This window comes from Zootoca vivipara, chromosome 5 (genome assembly GCF_963506605.1).
Source record: "Zootoca vivipara chromosome 5, rZooViv1.1, whole genome shotgun sequence".
NCBI classification, from domain to species: domain Eukaryota; kingdom Metazoa; phylum Chordata; class Lepidosauria; order Squamata; family Lacertidae; genus Zootoca; species Zootoca vivipara.
Window position 1 is genome coordinate 61,915,440 of NC_083280.1, and position 20,811 is coordinate 61,936,250.

General features: G+C 44.5%; 1 protein-coding gene across 4 annotated transcripts in view; it reads left to right on the forward strand.

Moving 5' to 3' along the window:
* The window catches only part of INPP5A (inositol polyphosphate-5-phosphatase A), a 237,210-nt gene extending 218,203 nt beyond the window's left edge, over positions 1–19,007 (forward strand). For 3 of the 4 annotated variants that reach the window (XM_035137829.2, XM_035137835.2, XM_060274834.1), the window contains 4 exons: positions 6,590–6,701; positions 14,917–14,985; positions 16,709–16,799; positions 17,034–19,007. In XM_035137829.2, the coding sequence (XP_034993720.1) occupies positions 6,590–6,701; positions 14,917–14,985; positions 16,709–16,789 (262 nt within the window). In that variant the 3' untranslated portion in view covers positions 16,790–16,799; positions 17,034–19,007. Of the gene's footprint in view, positions 1–6,589; positions 6,702–14,916; positions 14,986–16,708; positions 16,800–16,982 lie in introns of all 4 variants that reach the window. The other variant, XM_035137830.2, reaches the window with a different exon arrangement.
* The last annotated feature ends 1,804 nt before the right edge of the window (positions 19,008–20,811 follow it).

Below are 20,811 nucleotides of genomic sequence, written 5' to 3' on the forward strand. Positions count from 1 at the left end.
ATAGTTTGTTGGCAGTAAACAAACTATAGTTAAGCTGCTGGGCAGTTAAGCCATGGTTTATAAAACCATAGCTTAATAAACCATGGCTTAGCTGTATATGCAAACCAAGCCACTAAGAGTTGGCATTAACTGACACAGAAGATGGATGTGTTTATTAGCCAGGTCCTGTCTCCGCCCCAATTGAATGCCTGTCAGCACAAGGACCAGCACAGCCCCCTTCTGATTTATTGGTGAGCACTGACAACCGAAAAGTCATCCCTCTGGTGGACCGGGGGGGGGGGAGTCTTTTATATAGCAAATGGTGAGGCCTGTTCATTTTAAACACACTCTTGTTTTCTGCTGTACTAATTCTTTTGAACGCTGTAGGTTCTGTCAGTCACCTGACACCCTGACATTAAACAAACAGCAAGCGCAGGGTAGGCTGAAAATAGGTCTTTGGTAGACTGTAATCACTATGGAAAGGTGGTAGGTGTGAAAAACGAAATAAGGACATTGTGGTTGGCCATGATACAGGTGGGCAATTGTTAACTTTATCACCTCTCTCTATTAATTATTATAATTATTCTTGTAGCTGTTGTATGGCAGAGATAGGAGCTGACTTGCCAGGGGTTCACACCCAGCTACAAGGTTTGCTTTCAGATAAGTGTGCACGCACAGTAATCTCCTGTATTAATCATTCTCTTAAAAGTGACCTGTTCTTGTTTGTCATTGCATTAGGCTGTCATGTAATTTACTGGTTGGACATATGTTCGTGTCTTAGATATCTTCTCTTCTCTTTGTGAATTCCACACAAACCCCTTCCTTCAGCAGGCACCCCCTCTCCCCAACCCCGCGCTGACAATTTCTTTGCTTTGACACATCTAAGCAAGAATGACAGGTCAAATCTCATTCATAGCTGTGGCATTTTTCGTCTGGATTTCTTGCTAGCTTCCTAGCAGAAGTATATTCTGTAGACCTATTCTGTAGAGAGAACTGGCTTATTTTCCTACTGTCCCCTCCTTCCAAAGAATTTGGGCTTTATCCCGTCACATTTCTTCTTTTCTCTGCGCTGCACTGAACAGCGTAAAGCAAAGTCATTCTGAAATAAGGCAATGTCCTTTCTTTCCTGATCGGGGGGACGGACAAATTTGTCTTTCTCAGTAGCATTGTTTAGGCATTCATCATGCAGAAGCACTCTTAACTGCACCCCAAGGAAAATCAGGGTTCCAAGATGCACAGAAGCCTCCACAAGTACAGGATGCTTCCTTGCTGTAGACAAGTCATCCTTGAAGATGCAAATACCAATGGGGAAGAAAGGGCAGGTGTAGAGCACTCATGGATGCTCCCCTCTCCTTGCCTGTTTATTTAAGGCCCATTATGAGTGTCTGAACAGGGCTGTCATAACCTGGGTGATGTATTTAGTCTCCGTGTGTTACCGGTGATAGCATGAGGTTATTAAACAACTGTTTTATTTTCTTCTCCTTGGTTTCCTTGGTCTCCTTCCTGTGTGGAAACTTCCCCTGTCAGCGCTGTCAGAGTCCAGGTTTTGCAAGAACTCTCTCACTGTAGGAGGAAATCTTACAATAACTCCAGATGCAATGGCGGAGAGGTTTTTTAAAAATGGCTATGATGAACGGCCAAGGAATGGTTAAGTTGACTTGTACAGTGGCTCTATCCATTTTTGCCACAATATTAGATTAGTAAAGTGCTTATTGCTAGCATAAAAGGGTTAAGTAAACCTAATTTTCTGTGTTGGTACGCTTAGAACAGGACTGGAGAATCTGTAGCGCTTCGGATGCTGTGGACTACAACTCCCATCATCCACAGCCAGCGTAGCCAGTGGTCAGAGCTGATGGGAGTTGTAGGCCAGCAACATTTGTGGACCCAAAGTTGAAGATATTGCCATACTAATTTCTCTTATTCCTATCTAAGCAGGCTAAATATACTATAGTTGGTATTTATTGTTCCAACCTTTATGGCCATTACAACTAACTAAACATGCCCTAGAGGATCCAGGAAAGGCATTATTGACATTGACATTCATTGAGGTTGACACGGTCACCCAGGCAATTCATGAGTGTGCGGTGTGGATATGAGCAGATTTTATGTACCAAGGAGAGGGTAAGGAGAAGTAACCTGCCATCTTGCAGCAAAAACGAAGTTCTTAGCCATCTTTTTCCCAAATGGAAACATTCCATTGCATTGATATTACTAGAAATAGCTAATGCAGCAAGAGGCAATTGTGCAGGCTCATTGCAACGTAACAAATGGTCTATACAAGCCTATAAAAACTACTACTGTACTTGGAATAATTCTACCTTGTTTTTGTTTTGTATGTGACCCTATGTGAAACAATGATTCAGGACGTATTTATCCTCCTTACCCTTTGCTACCAAATTGCCTGCCTGACACACACATACACACCTCTTTTATTGTGACCTTTGACTCTGATTGTTAGCTTGGTCACCATGGTGGTGTTCTACTATTTGCAAGCGGCAGCTGTTTAACTCATTGTACTTTAACTCTTATGTTTGCAAGCCTTGTTTGCGCTCCTGATTTTGCTCAAATGAAATACACATTGTGGCCAGTTAGCTAACAGGAGATCAGAAATATTAGCATTTTTGGTCAGTGCAGATTGGTCAATTTAATTCCAACAGAAGTGTATCTTACAGCTTGACCTGATGCAAAGGATGAGCACATGATGAAGGCTCATTAATTATAGCCATTGCCTAAGAGAGATGTTTCAAATGAACGAAGCTGATTGCATCAACAGACTATGAATCTGTTTTGCTTTGGGGTTTTTTGCACTCTGCATAGTAATATTTACTGGGTGTCTAGCTATGAACAGCTAGCTATGCTTATTCTTAAAGGGCCTTTTTCCACATTTGCCGCACAATCCTATCAAATGAAGCATTAACAAGCATCCTGGTTACCTTAAGACAAAATCAGAACCTTGCTTATGAAGAATGCATAGCATGTATACTCTGCAGCCTGTCCATGGCAATCCATGATCCTAGGAAGATTAGAAGGTGACAGTGTAACAGAATCCCTTTGGAATCTGCAAACAAAAGTCTTCCCTGAAATCTAAAAATACATCTGTTTGGGGGCAAGGGGGTTATACTAAACTAAAATAGATTATGACTTGGTTGCAGGCCAAGTTATAAACCTATCATTTCCTTCTGAAAGTAAGTTATCCACATGTAACTGGCCACAGGATTGTTGACAATAGGTGAAAGTCACCTTCCACTGAACTCAATAGCAAACCATCCCGTGATTTAATTGGAGGTACGTTTCAGTCTTGGCCAAACTCCAAAGGTCTCTGATGTGCACAGAGTCCAAAAAGATTTTTTTAAAAATTGCAGAGAATGTGGCATCTCCTTTGAATCAAGGTGAATATCTCATTATTCTTTTTTTCCAGCTCCTCCAATTGTTTAGGAGTTAGCAATTTGGACTTCATTCATTTAATGCAATTCAAGCACAGCAGACATTTTCTTATGGTCACAGAATCCTGGGCGCATGATGTGTGTCCATTATACCAGGCATTACACCAGATGTTGACCCTGCAAAAGTACTTCAAAATGAAATCAGAATTCTTTTGGTACATCAAGTAAATATAAAATGTATCATCCCGTTTGATATACACCATTGGGATCTTCAAATTCCAAGCTATATAAATCTCCAGTAGTTTTTGTGGGATATATCACTGAAGCAGTCAAATACAACATTTCCTGTTTCCTGGAATGGACACACAGGGAACTGTTGCTCCAGAAAGGAAGGACTTCCTGTCATACCTGTTCTGGAGCATCCTCCCTGTGTATGTGACCAGGTAGACGGGCGTGACCCTAGCAGGCCCTATAAAAGGGCTAGTCACATAGCCATCTTCCTCTTTTTGCTCTTTTGCAGTTCTTTTGCCGCTCTTTTGCCATCTTCCTCTCTAAAGAGCAGTGGAATGCTGAAGTTCAAAATTGGCATTTGACAGCACAATATGGACCTACAAAGGTTCTGCGGTTTCTATGCAAGACAACAATAAAGCCCAAGTCATTTGACCTGTCTCAGAAACTGCCCTAATGGGAGTTGCCAAGTTGTGAAATGAACCTTTTGGTTAGAAAATGGTTTTCTTTAATTGGGTGTCTTGTTCGTCCATTGTACCAAATGCCTAGCATTCAGATATTTGCCTAGATTTGTTACAAACCTGGGCTCTTCCAGAATTCTTATTGCTTTGAACCTCTTAGAAGCGGAACCAGGTCATCTCATCACAGTAAACCATGGTTTGCCATGAATGCAGAAATCTCTCCCACTTTGCTCCTCACTTAGGAGAGTCAAACCACAACTCCTGGCTTAGCGTTACTTCTAAACCTGAGGCCATGGTTTGTTTCTCTTCAGATAAACCACAATTGGCAAGCCAATAACAAACCTTGGCTTCATATCATGATTTGCTTGCAGTGAATCCGACCACAGTCCCCAATTCATATGTAACGCTAGGCCAGAGATCATGGTCTGTTGCTCCCACTTGAAATGGGAGCCATGGTTTACCATGATGTGCAAATGCAGCCAAGTGTTCATTTTATACAGGAAGAAGGCTTTTATGTGTACACATACCTAAGATATATGTAGGAGGACCCTAGGGAGGACATGGGCATGATGGGGAGGGTGGGGGACTGACTTCCTCCTCCTGGCTGTCTCACAACCACAAAAATTTACTCTGCTGTAAGAGACCTTGTTCATTGCTTCCTCAGCTGTTCTCAGCAAAACACAGAAACAAAGGAATAAGTTTTATAGCAGATTGGACAACTTGTGAAAATACACTGTATGTACAACTAGCCCAGTTTTAGCAGCTGCTCTCCAGGATCTCAGACCAAACTCTTTCATATCCCCTGCTATCTGGTCATTTTAACTGGAGATCTCAAGGGGTTGAATCTGAGACCTTCATGCAAAGCAAGCATTCTACCATGGACCCATGATACCTCTTCCCTACTAGGGAACCACATGTAACTCACCATCTCCCAGTTATGAATTTTGGAGGACAGCAATTTATCCAGAATACCCATGAGAAAACCATGGCTACTCTGGATGTGTCAGGACTGTTGCAAGTGTGCATCTTTGGAGACCCACAAGCCAATCAAGATGGGTGAGGACAAGCTGCCAAGCCATAGAGGTCCAGGACAGTGCCACAGTAATGTTGTTGCTGTTTAGTCGTTTAGTCATGTCTGACTCTTCATGACCCCATGGACCAGAGCACGCCAGGCACTCCTGTCTTCCACTGCCTCCTGCAGTTTGGTCAGTAATAGGAAGCCCAAAAACACCTATGTAAACCTTTGCTCAGCTTGTCAAAGTCAAACATAGCTGTGTTTTTATTTCTTAAGTCTACCGTTAATAATGGCCATAAGAGTTCCTTGTGTGGTCAGAGCCAGTTGAAGTGCTGGGAGTCTCTGCTCTAAAAGCAGTGCTCATTTAAGGAAACGTGAATAGCATTGGTTATATATATTAGATATATGGGCTACATATAAACTGGTTTAGGGCTTCATGGTAGCTGTATGTGCTCAGCGTGAAGTTTTAACACTTGCAACCTCAGGGAGTTAATACTGTGAAAATTAAGGGGTGAACAATACAGAATATGATTGATTCGTACAACTTCTCTAATATAAAAGTAGTCTTTGTTATGTCAGGTTCATGCACAACTTAAAAGGAGAGCTACATTAATAGGTTGCCTGCAAAAGTCAGCCCTTAAATTGCAGACAAAGCTGCTGCTTGCAAGAATATTGCATCATCAACGCCTCCCCTGGACACTCAAAAATAAGCTGTACTTCTGTATGGCAGTGAAGCAGCAAATTGAATTCGCATAATATGTTTTGAAAATGAGTCTTGTTAGGTTTGATGAGGTGGAAAAGGTACTGAGTTCACTGGTTTGTTCCAATACATTCAGTATACTTTAGCTGGCTGTTTGCCACGGCTAATCTTTTTAATGGCAGTGTAGCTTGTAAACCTATTTGGTGGAGAGCTATGCATCTCAGTTTCATAATATCATGCCAAGTAGGATGGTAAATAAGTTTCTCTTCAAGCATGAAAGCATTTTGTTTCAATCCCACAAATCTTATTTTAAAACCTTCATCTTGAAGACCTCTATAATCCCATTTTTCCCCAATCTAGCAATAAGCAGAATAGATTTCAACTCTTAAAAATTACTTATCTATTTATTGTTCTGTTTTTTTTAAAATGCATCCTTCGAGCGTTTTTACTTTTCATACAAATGTACTAAGCATGTGGCTTAATAAATAACATCATTCCATAAACAAACAAAAAGAAGCCCAATCTCGTTGTACTGCCTATTTATTTAAAAGCACTCCTGTTTGTTTATTTTAAAGTACTTCTATTTTGTTCAGTCAACTTCCCAAGGTGGCTTTCAAAATAGAGTTTTAAAAATAAAACAATTCAACAAATTGCAATGCAATACAATTACAAAGGGGGGCGGGGAACCTGCAAGAAATTAGAAGTGAACATGGAAAGAAAAAGCATCTGTATTTGTTTTTGTTACTTAAATTTGCCTGGTAAAACTTGGAAGTTTTTGCTAACAGATGTTGCATTTGAGTTTGCTGTTTTCCTGTCCCCACAGCTATCCGTACAGTGAAGATTGTAGCCAGGGAATGCAGTATATGAACACTAGATGCCCAGCTTGGTGTGACAGGATCCTTATGTCACATTCTGCCAAAGAGCTGATTCTAAAGGTAAGGGGCTGACTTGAAAGCATAGGACTCTTTTTTTGGACTATTGAGAATTGCCTCGAACCTGCTAGAAAATATGGTGGCATATGGTTTCATTTTTAAACAAGTTTCCAGCCCTCACATTTTGTAGATCAGGATCTATTATTGAAAGCTCAGAACAACTGGGTGTTCAGTGAAAATCCCACTGTGCAAGTGGAACAGCAGCATTGGATATACAACCCTACGCACCTTGGATTCCCAGCCATCCTTAGCAAAAATCCAATGATTATCAGATACTGGTGTACTAATCATTTCACCTGTCTTCTACGCTCCATCCAGAACCTTTCAAGATAGCTTACAAAAGTCACTTCCATTGGGCTGTTGCTTGCTAAGCATTTCATTCCTTATTCCAAGGTTATTTGCCACAGGCCCTGTGGTAAGTCACCATGTTTAGTTAGGGGGTCAAGCTGTGTCTAAGGATGTGGACAGAACCACAGAACGCAAACACTGGGGGGGGGGGGGAATGACCCGATATTTTAAAAAGAGAGTAGGGTATGCTCTTCTGCCCTGCCCATTTTTAAATCTTTTTTGTCATTTAGGACTTTCTTAACTTATCTTGGGTTATCCAGGTCTCCTTATGGTGTGCGCTCTATATAATTCCACATTGGCGCAATCCAATGTTAATGGCACTTCCACATATTATCCAAATGTTTTGAACGTCCCCTAGGCTTTTCAAACAAACGAGGCTGCACTGCATTCTAATGAATTGCGACTTCCAGGAAATTTCCATTATTTCACTGTCCCATTCATGAGCCTGATTTGAGTAGACTAGGAACACAGCCCAGATGCCCTCCCATTATTCTTTTCTGGGAGCTTCTCCATCCTCGCTCCCGCTGTAAACACATGAAGGCATATCCTGGGGAACCTGGCCGAACTCTGCACATCAGCCAGCTAACAAGATGGGGAGCAATTATGCTTACCCGATCTTAGGTTCCTGATTATGGCATTTCCTCCCATTGGTGATATGTTTTCCCCACTCAGTAACAGGGTAAAAGTTTATGATAATTTATGCATGGCATGAAAAAAAGGGGGATAGAAAAGTTTTTCTCCCTCTCTCATAACACTAATCTCATAGACATCCAATGAGGTGAATGTTGGAAGATTCGGGGCAGATAAAAGAAAGTACTTATTCACACAGTGCATAGGTAAACTATGGAACTCACTTCCGCAGGAGGCAGTGATGGTCATCAACTTGGATGGCTTTATAAGAGGATTAGACAAGTTCATGGAGAAGGATATCAAACAGCAACTAGCCATGATGGCTATGTTTCACCTCCAGTGTCAGACACAGGAACAGATGCCCCTCCAACCTGCTTAAAAGCTTCCAGTGAAGGAGAATCCACCACTTTCCAAGGTAGCCTATCCCATGGTTTCACAGCTCTTAAAATCAAAATCTCCTTTCTTTTTCATTTGAATCCATTGGTTCGGGTATGGAACAGCAGGAAAAAAGCTTGCACCATCTTCTGTGTAACATTCCTTCAGGTATTTGAAGTTGGTTATCGTATCACCTCTTAAGTCTTCTCCAAGCTAAAAATCTCCAGCTCCCTCAACCATTCCTCATAAGGCTTGCTTTCCAGACCCTTTATCATCTTGGTCGTCCTCCTCTGCACATGTTCTAGCTTGTCAATAACCTTCTTAAACCATAGTGCCCAGAGCTGGACACAGTACTCCCAAACGTGGTCTGACCAAAGCAGAATACAGTGGTACTATGACCTCCCTTATCTTGACAGTATACTTCCATTGATACAACCTAGAATTGCATTAGCTTTTTTTGTTGTTGTTGCTGCTGCTGCTGCTGCTGCTGCTGCTGCTGCTGCTGCATCATCATACTGTTGACTCCCACAGTTAAAGACATATCTTCCAGCTGGCCTTTGTAGCCTAAAGAGTTGGTTGGCTGTCACTGTGATTTCTATATTGCTACTATTTTGTAATGGAACGGTGAGTTAGATCAGGGTCTTTTCCAGGGAGTCTTCTCTTCTCATGAGGTGGCCAAAGTATAGGAGCTTCAGCTTCACGATCTGTCCTTCCAGTGAGCACTCAGGGCTGATTTCCTTCAGAATGGAGAGGTTTGATCTTCTTGCAGTCCATGGGACTCTCAAGAGTCTCCTCCAGCATCAATTCTTCGGCGATCAGCCTTCTTTATGGTCCAGCTCTCACTTCCATACATCACTACTGGGAAAACCATAGCTTTAACTATACGGACCTTTGTCGGCAAGGTGATGTCTCTGCTTTTTAAGATGCTGTCTAGGTTTGTCATTGCTTTTCTCCCAAGAAGCAGGCGTCTTTTAATTTCGTGACTGCTGTCACCATCTGCAGTGATCATGGAACCCAAGAAAGTAAAATCTCTCACTGCCTCCATTTCTTCCCCTTCTATTTGCCAGGAGGTAATGGGACCAGTGGCCATGATCTTGGTTTTTTTGATGTTGAGCTTCAGACCATATTTTGCGCTCTCCTCTTTCACCCTCATTAAAAGGTTCTTTAATTCCTCCTCACTTTCTGCCATCAAGGTTGTGTCATCAGCATATCTGAGGTTGTTGATATTTCTTCCGACAATCTTAATTCCAGTTTGGCATTCATCAAGTCCAGCCTTTCGCATGATGAATTCTGCATATGAGTTAAATAAGCAGGGAGACAATATACAGCCTTGTCGTACTCCTTTCCCAATTTTGAACCAATCAGTTGTTCCATATCCAGTTCTAACTGTAGCTTCTTGTCCCACATAGAGATTTCGCAGGCGACAGATGAGGTGATCAGGCACTCCCATTTCTTTAAGAACTTGCCATAGTTTGCTGTGGTCGACACAGTCAAAGGCTTTTGCATAGTCAATGAAGCAGAAGTAGACGTTTTTCTGGAACTCTCTAGCTTTCTCCATAATCCAGCGCATGTTTGCAATTTGGTCTCTAGTTCCTTTGCCCCTTTGAAATCCAGCTTGCACTTCTGGGAGTTCTCAGTCCACATACTGCTTAAGCCTGCCTTGTAGAATTTTAAGCATAACCTTGCTAGCGTGTGAAATGAGTGCAATTGTGCGGTAGTTGGAGCATTCTTTGGCACTGCCCTTCTTTGGAATTGGGATGTAGACTGATCTTCTCCAATCCTCTGGCCACTGCTGAGTTTTCCAAACTTGCTGGCATATTGAGTGTAGCACCTTGACAGCATCATCTTTTAAAATTTAAATAAAATTAAAATAGTTCAGCTGGAATATCATCACTTCCACTGGCCTTGTTATTAGCAGTGCTTTCTAAGGCCCATTTGACTTCACTCTCCAGGATGTCTGGCTCAAGGTCAGCAACCACACTACCTGGGGTGTACGAGACCTCCATATCTTTCTGGTATAATTCCTCTGTGTATTCTTGCCACCTCTTCTTGATGTCTTCTGCTTCTGTTAGGTCCACTTTCCACTTTTGTCCTTTATTGTGGTAATCTTTGAAGAGTGTAGAGCAGCGTAGAGCAACACAAATCTGGGGGGGGGGGTTTAGACTGGCAGCTAATTTTGCAGTGTCGGATTAAGTACTGTGGAAACCTCACTCTGGTGGTGCTTCAGTGCCTTCAAAGTGCCTGCAGGCAAGGCAGAAATTTTAACACAAAGATTTTCAGGGCATTCGGTGAAAGTTACATCTGCTAAACTTCTGCAAGGTGGGTAAGATAGCTGTTAATTGCACAGGAGTCCTGCCAGAACAAGCCACTGGGTTATGTCACTATCCCCTGGCCTCAGTTCTCTTATCTGTATAATGGGAATAATAGTCACCTACATCCCCAGTCGATTTATGGGGACAAGCAAAATTGTAAGGCACTCTGCTAGTTTTCAAAGTGCTGTATGAATGTAGAAGTAAAAGGTGGTATTCATTTAAGAGTAGGACCCCCCTTAAATTTCCAAACATGATTAAGATAGGTCCATTGCTGAGTAAAACTTAGTTGAGCATCACCCAGTGTTTCTCCCTACCGCATCCAAAAAGCAAGTTCAGCTCTTGCAGATTTGGGCAGATTTGTTTGTATAGGGCAAGAGCTTCTAGCCGTGCCCAAATTAGCAGGGAGCCCTAAACACCAGGCTCCATGCAGTAGGCTCCTTACAGATTGCACAGACATGGGGCTGTAAACAGCTTTAGCACAACCTCATTTATCATGCCACGGTCGGTTACCTCCCCAGCATGTTATTTTATGCTTGCTGAGCCCTAACACACCAAAGGTTGCCCGCTGCTCGGGAGTCACAGAGCTGCCTGAGAGCGTGGCGTAATGAATGCTCAGCTGAGTGGAGCGTGTTTCTGCTTGTGCGCTGCTGTAATTTGTTTATCTGTCTAAAGATTATGCACTCGAAAATCCACAATTTGACGCTGCCTTTGTAAATTATCAAGTCGCTTTTGATGAATGTATCTCCACTTCCGATGGCGGTGGCATTATGAACTTGAAATATTGGAAAGTGTTCGTGCATACAATGCAGAAGGTTAGGGAGGGTGTGTGTGTGTGGATAGATACAGAGATAGATTCCCAGGCAAGCAAGCTAGAAAGCAAATATGACCTTAAGTTTTCTTACTGCATTAAAGATAATTCAGTTTTAACTTTATAGTCCCAAATGCGCCTGTTTATATATAAAGTTCTTGCCCAGTCAAACTTGACTGATTACAGATGAGGGAAAGCTTGACTGTTTTTCATCAGAAATAAATGAGGATGGCAAACTATTTGCAAGCACAGCTGCGGTTGTGTGTATGTATGCATGGAAGATCTGGGGAGAAGGGTGTGGGCTCCAGATTTAATTATCTCGCAGTTTAACCAGCCTGAGAAATTGCAAGTCGGAGTCAGTCTCCCTACCTCCCTCTTAAGTGATTGCTTTAGCAGGCTGATTATGCTAGATAAACAAAGAAGATGGTCAGCGTTGGTCGATGTAATAGTCGATGCAGTAGCAAAAGCTGTGTCGATTTCATTATTTGTTTGAAGAGGGGAGGATAAAGGGAATAAAGTGCCAGGGTAGAACAGAGTGGAAATAAATCAAGCGGTGGGGATATTGTTCATTTCACCTCTCATTTTGAGAGGCGTTTTTATGTAAAAATCCAAAATTTCATTTAAATAAATAGCAAGACTCCCATTGATTCAGATGTTTCCAGCCTTCATACCTAAGTATATCTGGTTTAAAACCAGCCCCGCTGAAATCATAGGGAATCCCAAACATATTGTGCTATTGATATATCTGATGGAGGGGAAAATATATTTCCATAAAAGACCACATGTAGGGTGCGGTGGGGTTTAAAATCCATTTCCTTTTCCCAGTGTTTCCAATTCTGTGCAACAGAAGACCCTAATTAGATCTAAACAGGGTTGATACGAAATCTGGTAATAGGATTAGAGCTGAAAGCATTAATCACTTTATCAGTGCCCCTAATCGATTAAGGCATTTAATTGTGGATTTGAAAAATAGGAGTTTAAGAACTGTGAAGACTGACAAGTACCTTTAGCTTGGAAGGAGCCTAAGGATGTCAATTGAAGTGCTGTGTAGTACACCCCCAATTTAAAACTGGCCTAGAAGTTGCATTTAGTTTTGTGATTTCCTGCTCCATAAATGTCGTTAAGAGTTAAAGCATGAGTCTGCCCGTGCCTGCTCAGAACTAAGTCCCATTAAGTCAGACATAGGCAAACTCAGCCCTCCAGCTGTTTTGAGACTACAATTCCCATCATCCCTGATCACTTGTCCTGTTAGCTGGGGATGATGGGAGTTGTAGTCCCAAAATATCGGGAGGGCCAAGTTTTCCTATGCCTGCATTAAGTTCACTCCCAGGAAAGCAGGTAGGATTTCAGCCTTACAACCCAAAGATTACAGTACAGGAATGGAGCAAACTGTTGCTGGACTACAACTTCCATCATCCCATAATCACACTGACTGAAGCTGATAGGAATTGGAGTCCAACAACATCTGGAAGGCCACAGGTTCACCATTCCTGCTGTAGGGAATCCCACTGAGTGTACATCAGATTACAGCCTTCGGTAGCTAGCTAAGAGAAACCAGTCTTCATTAATGTAGAAACAGAGTCCCCTGCATTAAAATACAGGGTTGGGGTTTTTTGGGGGGGGGTTAAGTAGCTGGTTAATTAATTGGCCAGTGTGACTTCAGGGCAGCAGGGAAACAAACTTTAACATTACCAAAACAAATAAATAAAAAGAACAAACAAGTAAAGATATAATAATCTTAAATGCCTGCTTTTAACGTGGCACTGAAAAGAGTACAGTGTTGAAACTAGGCTTACCTTCCTCTGGGGGGGGGGGTATTCCACACTCAGGGTGCCATCACAAAGTAGGCCCTCACTTTTCATCAACCCAGACATGATGCACTTCTAAAGACTGAACACACTAGGCTGGTTGCCTGGCTCTCTCCGAGCAGGTTGATACAGAAAGAAGTGCTCCCTTAAATATTTGGACCCACAGTACCCGTGTTTCTCATAAAATAAGACGTACCTATAAAATAAGCCATGGCAGGATTTTCATGCATTGACAAAATATAAGACATACCCCCAAAATAAGCCGTAGTGGTGGGAGCAGGTCTGGATGGCGCCATGGAAGAGGAAGATGCCTGTCAGCGCCCGGAACCAGATGCTGCTGCCCTTCCAAAAACACCCAGCAGCGTGCGCCACGTGGAGCCCCGACCGAGCGGGAGCACCTGCCGCGCCAAGCCCCGGCAGTACCCGGCAAGAGTTGCAGCGCGTACCGTGCCGACCCCCGACCCAGCGGGACCCGGGAAGAGCCACAACGCGCGCCGCGTGGAGGCCCGAGCCAGCGGGACCCAGCAGCGTGCCCTTCTGAAGCGCCGACAAAGCGCCCAGCAGTGCCACGCGGCACGCCCCGAGCCAGCGGGACCCAGCGGTGCTCTGTAGCACTTTGAATCCTGCGGCTCAGGGCGTTCTGCGCGGCGCTGCTGGGCGCTTTGTCGGTGCTTCAGCAGCAGCAGCCAGTTCCGGGCGCCGAGCCGTGGCAGGAAGAGGCGGCAATAAAAAAAAAAATTTAGACACCCCCCAAAAATAAGCCATAGGCTTATTTTCTTGAGTAAAATAAATATAAGACAGTGTCTTATTTTAGGAGAAACATGGTAGCAACTGAGGGACAGCTCAAATCTGTTAACACCCCCTTCTAGAGCACTATTGACGGCTGCATCCTTGAAGGTTTCTTTCTGACTACTGACCTGATAAAGCCAAAGCTGAGCATTTTTAAGGCCTGTTTTTTAACAGGAGTTAACTTGCGTTCATTGTCGTCACTGAAATAAGTGGCATTTAAATGTGCTGGGCTTTGGCTATGTACAGTGGTACCTCGGTTTATGAACACAATTGGTTCCGGGAGTCTGTTCATAAACTGAAGCAAACTTTCCCATTGAAAGTAATGGAAAGTGAATTAATCCGTTCCAGACGGGTCCGCGGAGTACTCAACCTGAAGCGTACTTAACCCGAAGCATGGGTGTAACTGGTTCCGGAAGTCTGTTCTTAAACTGAAGCAAACTTTCCCATTGAAAGTAATGGAAAGTGAATTAATCCGTTCCAGATGGGTCCACGGCGTTCATAAACCAAAAATTCATAAACTGAGGTGTTCATAAACCGAGGTTCCACTGTACTGTAATAGTAACACAACAAGGATATGGAATGAGAAAGTAGGAATTGCTTGCAGTGCAATGACGATCTAATGAAAGGAGACCTTTCCTGCTAAAGGCATCAGAATTACAGTGGCTGCATTTTGAAATTTTTCCAAATGCAGTTTACTCGCTTTTCAAGATTTAACAGTTCAGTCCCATGTGTCTACTGAGAATTAAGTCACAGCCAATTCTGTGAGGTTTACTCTTGAGTAAGTGGGCCTAGGCCTGTTGCCTAAGTAGGGTAAGAGTTATGTTCCTAGACAGGCATGTGTTGTGAGTTAATAATGCCTAGGAGCAGATCTTGCAATTCTTTGCATATATGTGAAGCTGGCATTCACCCAGCTGGCTTTTCCCATCTGTGCCTAAAGTAGTAACATTGGGGGGGGGGGGCGGTACACCGACTTTGAATACATTTCCTTGTCAGTGAGATCTATTGATTTTAACGGCCCTTATTCCCGGATGTCGATGTGTAGCTGCTCCCCTCCCCTCGGCTGCTGTGTGTATTTACATACCTGCGACTTCGCATTCTCGGTGCAAAGCCTCTCCAAACTATGGGCTTCTTTTTATGCTTTTACCTAGTCAGAAAACGATGAGAAGCAAGTGGTGTACGACCATATTGGACCAAATGTCTGCATGGGGGACCACAAGGTAAGCGCGTCCCATTCTGACAGCTGCATGAACCCGTGTCTGTGGCGGGCCAAGATCCAGAAGCACGGCGCTTTTCCTTAGGGTGCAGCCTGACTTGGGGCGTGGGGGGGGGGGGCGGAGGCTCTTTGCAGGAGAGATGCCCTCTTGCTTGAAAGGATTCCAAAGGATCAATATTGCTGGGGGGGTTTTCCGCCAAACGTGCGTAGGATCGGGTTAGAAAACGGGAGCTAGGGAGCCTGGAAGGCGCTACCAAACGATCGGAAGTTGAAACCCACGTGTAGGAAGTACAGCGCGGAGACAGGCGCCCGTTTTTCGGAGTTTTCTGTTCATTGGGGGCGAGTTGAGATTCAAAGGGGAGGGGCAAGATCAAGAGCGTGAAGTTCAGTGTCCTGGCGTTAAGGGGACCCCAGATCTGAAAGACCCTTGCGTTTTTATTTTCTGATCCGGGTATCAAAACTATTGAAATAATGCTCGCTGCGCCACTTGCCCGCTTAGACACACTTTTAAAACCCGAAAATGAGGACCTATCGCTACCAGCAGGTTAGCAAGTACCCCGAGCCCTCAACGCCCCGGTCCCTAGCTGTCAGTCCGCCTGATCGCGTTGCGGCAGAGCGGATAGTTTCCGACTCCAAAAGTGCGTAAAAGCAGCCTGAAGCGCCATTGGAAGCGCGCTCCGAGCAAACGGTGAGGCTTCGTTTCCCCAGTGCCTCCGTCAGGGATCCGAAAGCCACGCCGCTTCGGTTTCGTTGGAGTGGGCTGTGCGTTCAGAAACGGGCAGAGCAGGAGGAGGCTTGAGACCTGATTTCCCTTTTCCCTGGGCGGATCTTGCTTTTCGACATGCACGTCAACCCATTAATGGCTACTTAAGCCTGCGGTCTTAAAGACGCGTTTCCTCGAATCCAAATAGCGAGACCTGCACTAGCGCGATCCTACGCAGAAGGGCGCGCCAATGCGTTCAGAAGCATTTACTCCGAGGTAACGCACTGAACTCCAGGTGCGTGTAGGAGGGCAGCCTAGATATCCAGACCCAGAGTGTAAGAATCGCCCCCTTTGGGCAAGGAACATCTATCCCTGTGTTTGAACTGATATTTGGATATTAGAAGGACTTACGTTTTTTAGCTAACCAGAAAGAGTATATTTAGTTTGTCATCCGACGTAAAAATGAGGGAGAGGGGGACCGCTGGCGCCGACCCAGTTTTACATACATACATACCTGAAAGTAAGTCCTATGGAAATCAATGGACCTGAGTAAACCTTGTTAAAAGTCAGGGGCTGCAGGTCAGCCCGGTAACGTGGCGCTCGCTCCGAAAGAGCCGCCCGATCCTACTCTAAAGTAAGCCTGCGTTCGACGGGACGGGCTGCTTCATTTCGACTGCAGCCCAAACCTCACGCATTGCAGCGGGATTCGCCGCCGAGGCCTGGAGCCCGCGGGTTCAAAAAGGCGGCAACTCTTGCTTTGCTGCGCGTAAGGCACTGCGGTTACTCCCCGGGAAGCTCGGGGCGGGCCCAAGGAAGACGCGCGTGGCTCCTTCCAGGAGGCGGGGGATGATCCAGCCGGTGTTCCCCATGAGAAGCAAAGCGGGAGGGAATCGGGGAGGAGGAAGCCGGGGTGCCTGCGACGGAGGCCCTATTGCTTGGCTTGGGGCACGGGGAGGCGGGAGGCGGTGTCGATGACTGCTTGGGCTCCACCTTCTAACCTTTTTTTCCCTCTCCCTCCTTCCAGCCCGTGTTCCTGTCCTTCCGAATAGCTGCGGGGGCAGGTAAACCTATTGCCAATGTGCACAAGTGTTGTGTCGTGCAGTGATGTAGTGGTGGTAAATATCACATTAGATTTTTTTTCCTTACCTCCTCCTCCTCTCCCCTCTTTGCTTTCGCGGCTTTTAAAAATATTATTATTATTATTATTATTATTATTATTATTATTATTATTTATTCCCTTCCAGCCCCCATATTTTTTGGTGGGGCCTTTTTATTTTATTTACTTGCTTAATTTTTAGTCTGTTAAAGAAAATAGAAAAAAATCAGCTGCCAATCAATTCTGCAAACAGGGAAAAGATGCCTCCGAAACGAGAAGATCTTTCGAGAAAGCTCCTTGTAGTGAGGAGGAAGAGGAAGGACTTGAGATGCATCCCATCGCTTATACAGTGACAGCTCTATTCATCCTCCGGAGTCCAGCGTGCCATGTTATTGTTTTTATTGTTATTGTTTTTATTTTATTTTAGGCTGTTGATCATACACTATTTTCTTTGGAGTCTGGGCTTTAGAGCCCCAAGTTAAAAAAGAGAGAAACCTCTCATACCTCACCCTCTCGTAAATATTCCTGTGACATCAATTGTGGATTTTGTTTTGTTTTTTTTATTTTTATATGGAGATGCATATATTATGCCACAATCTGGTTGCCAAAACAAAAACCTAGTTTGCCGCGATGTACTGTGTTTTAGACTTCACTCTGCTTCCTTCTTTTTTTAAAAAAAGTCTGTCAATGTGAAATTATATATAATATATATAATATTCAACATTTAAAAACAAACAATTTTCATCACCCTTCTCTAGCTTTAAGCCAGGTTGGGATTTTGTACATTTGCCTTGTATAGAAGTCCTGGTGTGTTATTATTGTATGTTAACCAAGATTTATGGTCCCTGTGATTTTTTGAAGTGGGGGGGGGGAACGGTCGCAGGGTGGGTTTTTTTTTTGTTCTGTCCTGGTCATTTTTATAGACTTTTTTGTTTTCTCATGTTATTTACTATACTGCCATGTTCCATGGTTTTTTGAATCACACAACAGCAGCTGCTTTCTATAAGTGTATATATTTATATATTTGTATGTGAGTGTGTATAGAGATATATATACACAGATATAGAAATAATAATTTATAATTACAAACCGTTTGTCTTTCCTGCTACAAAATAGCCTTTCCTCCTCCTCCCCCTCACTAATCAAGGGGCAGTAAATCCCACTGGGCTTTCCCCAAGTAGGTTTTAACTTCCAAAAACAATGGCATGTTGTTGGGATCCACATGGATCTCTCCCCTCCCAACCCTGAAACACATTTACTTTGAACGGAAAGCAGACTTGACACCCCAATCCTAAGTGTGTTTACTTGGAAGTGTGAGTAGGGTTTACAGCAGCCCTACACCTACTTACTCAAAGTTGTTGCAGACCATGGGATTTGGGGTGGAGCCTGGAGGCGTCCTTTGGAACACCTGCCTCCCTCTCCCTGTGGAGCCCAATGCCAAGCAGAGAGACCCACTTCCAAGCTTCCCCCAGTTGCCAGCCCAACGGAAGGGCTTCTTTCACCAGTGTGTGTGTGTGTATGTATGTGTGTATATATACAGTACTTATATATGAAGAAAGCCAGAAACCTCACGCATCATCTGCCAACTGTAGTCACATATTTATGCAGCAAATTCTGGTGCCAAGTATTCTAGCTGGAGAGAGGAAGAAGATGCAAAAAAGGCAGTTCAGCCCGGAGACAGGTAGCAATTTTTGAGTATGGCTAAGGGAGGAAATTTTGGGGGAGAGGGGAGAGACATTGGGGGGGGGGGCAAAGAGTCTGTAAATCTTCACTCTGATTGGGATCTCTTCCCAGCCCCCCCCCCCATTTCTCTCAGGTCACCCCTCTCCCCATAAAGCATTAAAAGGCGATTAGCGAGCCTGTTGATGAAACACAAGCGGAGGGCTTTATTGATTTAATTTAGAACACTACCGAGTTCAGGGACCGGGCAAAGGCGGTAGCTGCGGGAGGCTGCCTTGGGGGGGGGGTGTAAATCAATCCCACTTGTAGCGGGGGAGGAGGAGGAACCCTCCCCGATAAAATCAGAGAAACCCCATCGCTGGGTATTGTCACTGATGCGCACACGCTCTCCCCTCACCCACCCACCCCCAAGTCTGGTATCCGTACAGACACGTGTAAGGCTGGAGGAGAGAAACTACGCGGGGATTGGGAGAAAGTTTGTAATGTTTGCCTGTTCACTTTGAAATGAGCATTCTGGTTCTCAAGCAATAAAACTGATCATGGTGAAGACGGCTGCGTGTCTCTTGGGGTTTCGCCTCACTTCCTAGCGGGCGTTACTATTGCAAGATAAATGGTTCAGAAAATGGGGGGCGGGGGGGGGGCGGCGCAAAGCTGCATTTCCAAACGTCGAAGAGCTGGGGTCCAAGCGTCTCTCTTTCTCTCAACCTCCAACGCCAAGGGTGTCGGTGGCCGAGGGGAGAGAATGGGTTTCTGCACATGCTCAGACACACCCTGATCACAGGTCATCGCCCCACGGACTCCAGGGCCAAGACCGGATTGTCGTGCTAAACTTAAATGTTCCAGAGAGGTTAGGTTCAGACGAAGTATTGCGGGAGGGCCCTTGTTTGGGTTTGGGGCCAAGAGAAAAGGGAAGCAGTTATTTCCAATGTTTGTCCATCGGGATAGATTTATTTTTGTTGGTGTAAACAACAAAATCTGCCCTTCGGATATTTTCGACTGAAACTCCCCAACCAGCACGTCCAGTGGTCAGGAGAGCAGCCCAAAACGTCTAGAGGACACCCGGTTGGAGGAGGCTGTTCTCACACCCAAACACACGGAAATAAGGCGCAATACCCGGCGCAATACCTATCTAGGCACAAACTCCAGGGAACTCAATGAAGCTTACTCCCTAGTAAACCGGTTTCAACTCGGGCTTCAGGCCCTAGTGATGTTCATCAACGGAACAGGCCTTCGCCAGCTTCGAAGCCGAGGTAAACAAGGTGTCAGGGGTGCCAACTTGGATAAAATATTGTGGGGGCCCACTAAGCCTCGCACCGCATAATCTATCTATCACATGATACACAGCATTTGAGAAGAAGTGTGAATGCACACGAAAGCTCTGAAGAAAGCTTTCTGAAGAAGTGTGCATGCACACGAAAACTCATACCAAAATAAAACTTAGTTGGTCTTTAAGGTGCTACTGAAGGAATTTTTTTCTATTTTGCTTCGACTCAGACCAACACTGCTACCTACCTGTAACTAGCATTTGAGAAGGAATGCCAATCAAATTTGGGGGGGGGCTCAAATATTTTATTGTGGGGGCTTCGTGGTTGGTTCCTATGCAAGGAGTCAACCCAAGTACTGGGGGGGGGGCAACAGCGCAATCCTTTACGCGGAAGTAACTTGGAACAGGATAAGACTTCTCATTCGACGGGCATAAGGTCCTCGGGAGAGAGAAGAGCAAAACAAAAACGCGTCCGTAATAAGCATTTAGTTAAGGGGGTTGGGCTATCCCATCAAGATTATGCCCATATTAAATGCCCTGGAAGCAGGGAAGCTATTTAAAGCTGCATCCCTGATTGGAGAGTTATTCCCACCGTCCGTCCTATTGAGAACACATCCCTAGCAGGTGCTACAAAAATGTTGCTCGGAGAACCGGCACTCCTTTTAAGAGGTTACAGGATCACTGTCCCTCCTGGTCGCTTCCCCGCCCCGCTTTAGGAAAGGGTTACAGGACAACGCTTCCTTAAAAAAAAATGGGTGAGATCCCTACGTGTCATAAGGAGAATCCTGCGGATTTCCTGGGCACCTGCAGAATCTCCCATCTCTAGATCATCCTGCTCTCGACAGAAAACCCTTCCCCATTCCCAAGCGGCTCCCACTTAAATTAGGGTCACCGGAGCATCATAAACTCAAGTGCCTGGTTTCTTTCTTGCACGACCACGTGTCTAGAAAGCAGCTGGTTTAGTCATCTGAAGTCTGCGGGAAGCGTGCTTTGATCTTCGTTGGGATGCAATAAAAAAAAGTTATAACTCCCAGCCCTTGCATAGTCTGTTGAGAGCCAGTGTGGTGTAATGGTTAGAGTGCTGGAC